The 9,827-nt window shown below is 33.4% G+C and overlaps 1 protein-coding gene across 1 annotated transcript; it reads right to left on the bottom strand.

Annotated features, from left to right (window-relative positions):
• Positions 1–3,352: 3,352 nt before the first annotated feature.
• LOC104246205 (triose phosphate/phosphate translocator, chloroplastic) lies at positions 3,353–7,934 on the bottom strand. The gene is made up of 12 exons (XM_009801973.2): positions 7,518–7,934; positions 6,984–7,046; positions 6,809–6,874; positions 6,615–6,693; positions 5,748–5,868; positions 5,568–5,663; positions 5,349–5,461; positions 5,187–5,264; positions 4,967–5,083; positions 4,752–4,851; positions 4,565–4,665; positions 3,353–3,665 (listed from the first exon to the last, which is right to left on the bottom strand). Exons 1-12 carry the CDS (start codon positions 7,769–7,771, stop codon positions 3,648–3,650), a joined length of 1,206 nt encoding a protein of 401 aa, XP_009800275.1. The 5' UTR covers positions 7,772–7,934; the 3' UTR covers positions 3,353–3,647.
• Between the last annotated feature and the right edge of the window lie 1,893 nt (positions 7,935–9,827).

Below are 9,827 nucleotides of genomic sequence, written 5' to 3'. Positions count from 1 at the left end.
TAAGTTATTTATTGTGCTTTGATACCAGACACTTATGGCCCTAGGGCGATAGTTGAAAGGATATTGAGTACGATTAAATACTTGTAAAATTAGTGATTGATCAAGATGGAATCTGTCAACTCTTGGTAATGAGTTTAAGCTCCATGTTGTCATGAATTATAAACGACAAAATTAAGACCTTGGCCAGGGCAATTGAATGAAAGAAGAAAGGAGTTTCTTAGGTCATTCAATGGTCGATTATATTTGACATGAACACATAGTTGGTCGCCTATTAGGATTTGACAGTTGAACCATATCCTAGGGTGATCCAGAGTTATAAGGACAGAAGGAATTACTACATTATTCTTCTACTGGTTCTTGAGAGTAAATTGTATACTTCATGCTATCCGGTCGTTAAGGAGTGTTGCTAGACGCCACCCTTGATTAGTATATTGATGTGGTTAATTTACTACCGGTTTAGTATTGAACCTATGGGGTCGCACACTAACGAGTGTTCTGATCTTTGCTAAAGGATTAATTACTTTATTATTTGTTAATTAAATTAAAGAATTTAATTAATCAAATAAATTTAGTTAGTTAGTCCAAATGAAATATTAATTATATTTTTTGCTAGTACAGAAGATATAATTAATATTGTGAACAAGTTGAAGTTTTCTATTTGGAATATAAAATTAAAATTGTCTCTTGATTGAAATATATATATGATATATATATAATTAATATTTATTTATATAAGGTATGTATATAAAATATTAATGAATGACTTATGAATCAAATCCAATTAAGAATTGGATTTTCACGTCAAACTCCATAGTTGGACGAGTCGCTACCTAAACCCATAAAAATGGGATTTGTATTTTTCTATGAGCAAAATACATTTGTAGCCACTCGCTGCAAACTTATATCATCTGGTAGCCATAAAATTTCAAATACATCTAGTAGCCTAAAAGATATTAGAATGGTCAGCCCAAATTCTACCAACCACACCGCATATATTTTTTCTTTTCCTCCATCTATCAGACATCCACACAAAAAAGTTTCACCATTGCCCTGCCACTATTGCACCGATGTTGCTACCGCCATGGCACCGCTACCACCTCCATGCACTGTTGCCACCACACCATCTACCCACATCCCAAAAATAATAGATCATCAAAAAGCAGACTCACGCACCTCTGGATCAGTCTCGTCCATCCCAATTCCACTATCAAACCTAAAGAATTAAGAACTAAAAGAGAGGGGGGAAAAGATTGAAAAGAAGAAAAAACATAAGGCAGTATAAACAGCCAAATTGAATAGAAAGAAATAAGATCTAAAGAGAAAAAGAAAGAAAGATTGAGAGTATTTATGAGAGAAAAATTATACATTTTATATAAGAAAAATATATTAATTATTTACTTTATATACAATTGTAAATTCTATGTGCACTGCATATATACATTATATACTATTATATACTTTATATACAAAATTATATGAATATTGAATTTGTATAAAAAGTGTATATGTATTATATAAGTGTAGATACACCTTTCATATAAATGTGCATACATAATATATACACATTATATACAATATTCATAACACTCAATGTACCCACTGTAATCTTACACGCCCAGTTTTGTATAATACGTGTATAATGAATATATATATACTATTATATACTTTATATAGAAAATATATACAAAATTATTTTAACATTGAATTAAATTAAAAAATGTATATGTATTATATCAGTGTAGATACACCTTTTATATAAATGTGCATACATAATATACACACATTATATACAATATTCTCAACACTCAATTTAGCCAATGTAATCTTTTACGCCCAGTTTTGTATAATACGTGTATAATAATGTATCACTAGTGTAAAATGTATACACATTGATTATACACCATATTATACCATTATTATACACTGATTACACAATGTATAAATAAAGGAGCACTGATGGTAATGGAGGACAGTGAACTTGGCCGGAATTTTTTTTTTCCGGTCGTGACTATTTTATTTTCTCCATTTTTCATCTTCTTGCAAAATCATCCAAAAAATCATGTAATATTATATCTGAAAGTGGACAGAAAGCGAAGAAAACGGCAACCACCGCTAGACTTTTGCGGGAACTTACTCAAGAAAGTAGATATTTTTGCATCTAAATATAGGAGGAGGAGATCTCAAAGAAAAAAAGAGAAGTTTGAAAAAGATGTATGTTGGTGTTGCTATGGAAGAAGAAAAGAAAAAGGAAAAAAAGGAGAGAGTGAAGAAGGGAAAATATAAAAATAGAGGGAAAGAAAGATGGAAGTCACTGGTATATTGAAGAAGGGAGAAGATGAGAAGAGAAAGAGAGGGGGGGGGGGAGTAGGCGACTGAAAAATGCATTGGGAAGGGGAGAAGTGCATTGGAAATAGTGGCTATAATTTGTCAATAGATTAGGCCTAAAGGCTATTTCGGGTCCATGGGAGAAAATATGGGCTAATTAAATTTTCAAGGGCTATAGAGGGTCATTTTCTCTTTTCTATAGTAAAATACTAATAAGGATATTATAATCCAATTTGGTATTGGAATTTATGGAAAGTCCATAAATCATAAAGTCCAATAAGAACGGCAGTAACGAAATCTCCCTGCGAAATTCCATAAAGTTAATTTGTGGAATTAAAATTATTACCCTAAGTAAATCATTACCTCAACCAAATAGGAATAGGGTTTATAAGTGATATTATATAAAGGGTGATGGAGAAAATTTGCCGCACTAATTCTGGAGAAGAAAATCACTTTGTGAAAGTGAGAGTGCAATACAAAGCCAAGAGAGAAAATACAATTACAAGAAAAAGTGTTTCTTGTTCTTCTACAGTTGAGTTGAGATTTTTGAGAAAAAATTTCAGCATAAGGTTTCAATCAATTTGTTCGCGTGTTTCATTGTTCAAAGAGTTGATAACAAGGATCGGTCTCGGTGTGGATACGCATAGAGTCTTCGCACTATCGAAGAAATTTTGAAACGAGACTCTCTTCACTAGGTACGTCTTAGATTCGATCTTTGACATGTAAATAAATTTTAAACACGAAAAGATTTGCCTAGAATTGTTATTATCTTCCGCTGCGTGTTACGAACATCTATACGCAATCCTTCACAGGCAGCTGGGAGGAAGCAACTATACACAGGGGTGAAGCCACGCTGTCCTAAGTTCATCGAAAAATTACACTATATATGTAGGCAAAATATTAGGTTTTAGATGTATATAATATATATTGGATACCCTTTGTCGGGTACTTCTTTCAAGTTTGAATACTCTTGGGGAAATTACTGGCTTCGCAACTGGCTATACACATGAACTTATGTGGCAGGCTGTTCAAGAGAAAATGGTCTATTAACATACTATATTTTCACAGCCACTTCGAGTCTCTAATGAGTTCATGAAGTCTGGCAATGAAAAACAGAAGTGGTACATTATTACAGTAATCACAGGTATACAGAAAATTAGCCGGGATTGACCTTTGAATCAAAACAATTGACTCCAAACTAACTACAGAACTCAGAAAAACAAAGGTTTCCTTTTTAGCATTTATTTGGACAGGGGAAACTATTGAAAATCGGCGCTTGAATCCATAACAACCTTCTTCCACATAGGCGCGCTTCTTCATTTTCAGGCAGCTTTCTTTTGCTGCAAAAGACCAAAATAATAACATTAACAACAATGTAAAACAAATTATTTCAGTTTCAGTAGCTGATAGTAAGTTAGTAACTCCATATTGTTATGTCAATTCAGGAAGTAGTGTTTATGGCAAAGGTCGAGTGTAGTAGACTGGCGAAGCCAGAAAACTAAATAAACAAGTGGGCTACGCAAGGGTGTTCAAAGTCTATTTTCTATTTTATCAATAACAAGTACTTAATATTTTATCGTACACACAGTATAGTTTTTCGGCGGAAGGGGTTTAGTTGACCACCCTTGGCCACACATACCTTCGCCCCTAGGTGAAGTCCACACTTCTGATAGGTTTTCACCATAACGTTAAAGATACGTGAGACAGGTACATGTCCGAGCAAATCATTATATAATGATAGATAAGCTTGCCCAAATAAACTAAATATGTTGGTACAAAGCTAATAACGGCGAGCTGACAATTAAAAAAGGAAAATCTAATACTGCAGAATATAGGTAAAATTACTTCACTGCTGTTCATGAATAGGTCCATAATCATGAATAGCACTGCAATGATTCATGAGTACTAAAGTGAGAAAACAATCTTTCCCCCTCCTGAATTGAGTGCGATAACTATCTTTCAAATCAAAATATGGCCATTTGTGTAATTTCAATAACCTCATTTTGCTCATACAAACATATGACCATTACTGCATAGATACTTCCACTCTACCTAACCATCTTTGGCAAAAGCTCTGATTATTAGTAATGTTGTACACCAGATTCCAAGTTCATGAAACTGAGCAACAAACTAATCGTACATGTTAACCAACAGCAAATGCTTTCCTTTTAATGTATATTTTTACAATAAATTTGGAACCACATTCTATCAAATTTCATTTTTGCATAGTTGGACTCACCCTTTTCTCTTCCTCCATCTTGGCCTTAATGAAGGAGTAGAGTGCAACACCAGCAATTGCAATGCAGGTACCAATACCAGTTTGTGTGGAAATTTTGTTACCTGCAACGTAAGTATAATTTAGAATTCCTTATCATGGTGCCAATAACACAGAATACTGCTGATATAACTTTAAATGTGTATATTACCGAAGACAATAATTGAGAATCCAATCACAAACACACGTTTCAACACATTTCCAACTGCGTGTGTGAGAGGTGCCACCCTCTCAAGGGTGTTTGTGGCTACCTGGAAGTGTAAGAGAAAACATTATGCATCGATATCACACATTAAGAGGTGTATGAGATTTTTATGAATGTAGCAGCATAATAACTTTTAAGGAAACTTATCTAACTGGGAATACCTGATTGTAGAGGTGATAAAACATTCCCACCCAAAACAGATCTGTTACGAATTTCGTTAGACCAACTTTAGCAATGGCATCAGCAAACCCATGTTGGAGCAATTGAGGTCCCTCAATCTGTGACATAATCGAAATGAAAAGTATAAAGTGAGAAAGAAGTGGATATAGGGGAAAGGAGGAAATAAGAGTAAGTGGCTAATCCTGATGTTATCGGACTCACAATAATGGCAGGCGGGATACACACGATAAGGGCAATGATTGATATGTAGGCGTAGACGTTAGTACTATCCATATCAGTCTGCAAAAGAAAAATTCATAAGTGAAATCCTCGATATAGATCAGATTGAATGGTTTAATAAGTCAGAATTGCGTAGAGTAATACCATAGCTTTCTTCGAGTATATACTCCTGTATGTGAAGGAGATGTTAGAAATCATAGCACTAATGAAGCCCAACCAATTGAACGATAGCTCAGTCAATGAAGCCATCGATACACCTGCATACAGTTGAAAGGTAAATCACAACATGGTTAATTGATACTAATAAAAATCTCATTATCACTACAACCCGAGTGGAAGCAAACAGTGAAGAATAGAGCTAACCAAGGACAACTGGAGCCAGTGACAGCCATAGTGCTAAAGGTATTTGTTGCCCGAGAATGAACTGAGATGCAGAAGCATTGAAGAACGGCTCAAGAGCTGTATCAAGAAAAACAAATATTCTTCGTTATATACTAGAAGAGAAGATAATACAATAAATGTTCTGTAGTGCTAGAATGTGACCTTTGATTGTGTGAGTGAATGAGACTGCAACTGCAGCAAATGAGACATTGCTGGTCACATGGCCAAGTGCATGACAAAAGGCAACAGGGGTGAGCAGCTTCAGTTGAGTTGAATCAATAGGCTACAAACGAGAAGTAAAAATTAGTCAAGGAAATCGAAAATACTTAAAGCTAAAATCATGTTATCAATCAATACTTTTTTTTTTTTTTTGATGAACCAATGTTATCAATCAATACTTTAGCCTTATTCAATAGCTTTAATGATGTCGTGACTTATAAATGATCATGAACTAAGAATCAAAATGTGTGCTCCACTTTTAGAAGTTTTATCCTAATATGTGTTGCGCAGACTTTCCGAAATGATATTGCACCCGTGTCAGATCCTCCAAAAATACACTACTTTTACAGGATCCACCACGCAACCGGAGACATTTTCGGAGAGTCCGAGCAACATAGTTCCTAATAACCCACCATTCTCTTTCAAAATGATCTCCAGTGTCTTTTATCCAAAAGAAAGGGCATATTTTAAAAAAATAAATAAACACAAGTCACTCAAGGAACTAATTTTAGTACCATACCAAACAAGATTAACCTCGCTAACTTAATCCTTTAACACTCAACTATCACAGCGGATTTAACTTAGAAGGTAAGCAGCCTTATTTTCCACGTTACTAATCCTACTTTTTATAGACGGTCCTCTATAGTTATCATTTAGGTAATCTAATAATGTAAAAATTCTTTTACTCTCCTAGTGAAGTTAAACTTAATCACAAACTCGGAAAATACTATAGAGTAGTTATTAATTCCATACGATACCATATTTTAATAAACATATCAGTTATAAAATAAAAATAAAAAGAACACTTACAGCTCGCTTTGGGAGGCCTACAGTCCAGCTTATCAGGCAATATACAACCCCAACAGCCAAATGAATAACAGATACAAAACTGTATATAACCAAAACAATTATTAAAAAAATAACAAAAGTGTAAAATAATAAAAGTTTCTTATACTACAATCCAAAATTGATTACGTTTTAGAAGAAGACATTGAAATACGTACTAAGGATAAGGGAAGTAATTGTAGATCTTCTTGTTGAGGATGTTGAATATCACATTCAGAAAATACCTATAACAATAAACAAGGTCAAATTCGTCATTCAACACTCGAAAACCGTTGACAGTTAAAAAAGATTATAAACTCAATAATAAAAATTATCGAGGTTCACGTGACATACCACATGAAAAAGAAAAACCCGGTAATCAGGGTCGCTTTGTTGAAAAACCCGACTTTAGCATCCCTGCGAAAACCAAGGAGGTCAAATCAATTACAAGTAGCTAATGATTAAAAAATATTTAATTTATATGTACGGACAAAATACAAATATAATAAATTTTTACATTGTATAATAGTAATATTTATTAAAGAACGCATTAATATTTAACAAAAGTTTTACTTGTAATTATCTACAAATAACATGATTATATAAATATTATTTTGTACTATCAGCACATAAAATTTGAACTCAAAAAAATAAATTTAAGTTTTATAGCGCAAATAATATTTATATAATCGGATCATTTAAAAAATAATTCAGGAAACTGCATTTAATGAGAGCATCATTAGTTGATTACTTAGAAATAAGAATTAACGATAAATCAACCTGTTATAAAATCTTTAAAACTATCAGTGCATACAACTAAAGTCCAAAAAAGAATTAGAAGTTGCTGATGGGATTCGGGTCGGGTCAATAAGAGAGAAATGGACTCACCCGGCGGAATCGCTGCCTTCGGCCGGCGAAGAAGCCGCGGTGAAGCATGGCTTGATAGATTCCCGCTTAGGAGAAGCTTCGAGAAGAATAGCTGGGCGTAGTTGTCGTCCCCAAATCAAGTTGGCGCCACCGCTAACAGCTCCGATTGGTTTTGCAACAGTAGGGAAGCTAGCAGCGGTTAACTTCACAACAGGCTTCCGAAGAAGCGGGAGGCCGCGAATGGCGGTGGCGCCAGTCAAAACGCGAGACTCCATTGACAGTTAGAGAGAGAAAATAATGACTCTGGATTATGGAACTGAATTCTGTTGTAAGAGAAAGAAAGAGGAGCTAAAACTGTTGATGAAATTATCGTGAATGTGGAAGTAGAGTGAGTGGTTGTTTTCAGGTGACGAATGAGCGGTTCGTATTATTTGGATTATTTATATTTGTATTCTTCCTAAAAAATATCCTTTTATTTTCTTGCCTAAAATATCCTATTGGTTTAATATAAGGAATATTTATATTATATTACTCCCTCTATCTTAATTTATACGATACTTGTCGTTTTTCGATATTCAAACTTTTTAATTGACCGAATATTTGAACATCGAATGTTTAATTTTTTTAGAAATAAAGTTTTATATATTTAAAAACTACGTAAAAAGTACTATAAGTCATAATAATTAATAATTTAAAATATTTAAAAAATATATGAAAAACTTATAGTCAAAAAATAATTTTATTTGACTCTCGAAAATTGAACATCATTACGTATGTATTAATGTGAGAATGGTTGTTTTGTTAATTATTAATTTGGAAATAAAAGTAGAAAGGTGAGTTTCATGGCTAAAATTTACTCAAAATTAGGAAAGGAAGATTTGGGTCTCCAATTCAGACAAATTTAGTTAACTAGTTTGCGATCTTATGCAATCAAATATCTACTTTTTATAAACAAATTAAGTATTTAAGTTATACAGTCTTGTCTTTGGTATTGAAATTATTGAGTCCTCAGCTGATCAATTTGGAAGAGTAGTGGTCAATAAAATTTGTCCAAATCTCATAAATCAAGTTTTAAATCTTAGCATAAACAAAATTTCTTTCCATTCACTTAAGTTTTGGCGGGTATTTGCTCGATATTTATGCTGATGAAAGCTAGTAGGTATTTAATAGTATAGTTTTGGTGCTCGCGGATTAAAGCGGATACTTAGTAGCGAAGCCAAAATTTTCATAAGAGCGTTCAAGATTTAAGGTAAATCTATAAAGTGTAATTTTTAACCTATATATACAATATAATTTTTATATACTTAGTATTCCAACGAAGGGTGTTCAATTGATCACCCTTACGTCTATGCATCTCGCCACTACATATATCACTATTATTATAGAAATAGGAATAACAAAAATATAGTGGAGAATTATTTGACCATTTTTACTTCAGTTTGGCCAAGCTTCTCCAAGTTGAAAAGTACTTTTTTTTCTTCAGAAAAAGTATTTTTTTTCTAAAATTGAAGTGTTTGACCAAGCTTTTAAGAGAAAAAAAAAGTAGTTTTGAGGAGAAGCAGAAAAAAGTATCTTCTTCCCATCTCAGAAGCACTTTTTTGAGGGAGAAATTCAAAAATAGCCAGATTTACAACTGGTCGTTCAAAAATAGCCCAGTTTCAAAAGTAATCGAAATTTAGCCACTTTTCATTGTAAAGATAAATCTGAGCGAAAACACTATTCAAAACCCGGAAAATACGCAGTATATTATAATGGAGTTCCAGCATAAGTATGCTTAAACTCCAACATATTATACTGGAGTTCCAGGATAAGTATGCTGGAACTCTAGCATAATATGATGGAGTTCCAGCATAACTACACTAGAACTCCAGCATAATATACTGGAGTTCCAGCAAGTATAATTGTCCAGTATAATATACTGGAGTTTGGAGCACCGGTGCTCCAGTCTCCAGTATATTATACTGGAGTCAGCAAAGTATACCGGTCCAGCATAATATGCTGGAGTTCATACACAGGTGCACCGAACTCCAGTATATTATGCTGGACCGGTCGCTGTTGCAGCAAAATAGTGGCTATTTTTTACTAACTTTGTAAACGTTGGCTATTTTTGAATGACCAGTCGGAAAACTAGCTATACCGTGCTATTTTTACCTTTTTTAAGAAGCACTTTTTAAAAGTTTGGTCAAACACTAATTGCTGCTTAAAAGTATTTTTCAAATTAATTAGCCAAATACAAACTGCTTCTCACCAAAAGTACTTTTAAAAAAAAAAATACTTCTCAATATAAGTTAATTTTTCCAACTTGGCCAAAAACGCGCTATTAATTCATCA

Source organism: Nicotiana sylvestris, chromosome 8 (assembly GCF_000393655.2).
Source record: "Nicotiana sylvestris chromosome 8, ASM39365v2, whole genome shotgun sequence".
NCBI classification, from domain to species: domain Eukaryota; kingdom Viridiplantae; phylum Streptophyta; class Magnoliopsida; order Solanales; family Solanaceae; genus Nicotiana; species Nicotiana sylvestris.
The sequence above is the reverse complement of the archived record's forward strand: the minus strand, read 5'-3'. Positions and strand labels throughout refer to the sequence as shown.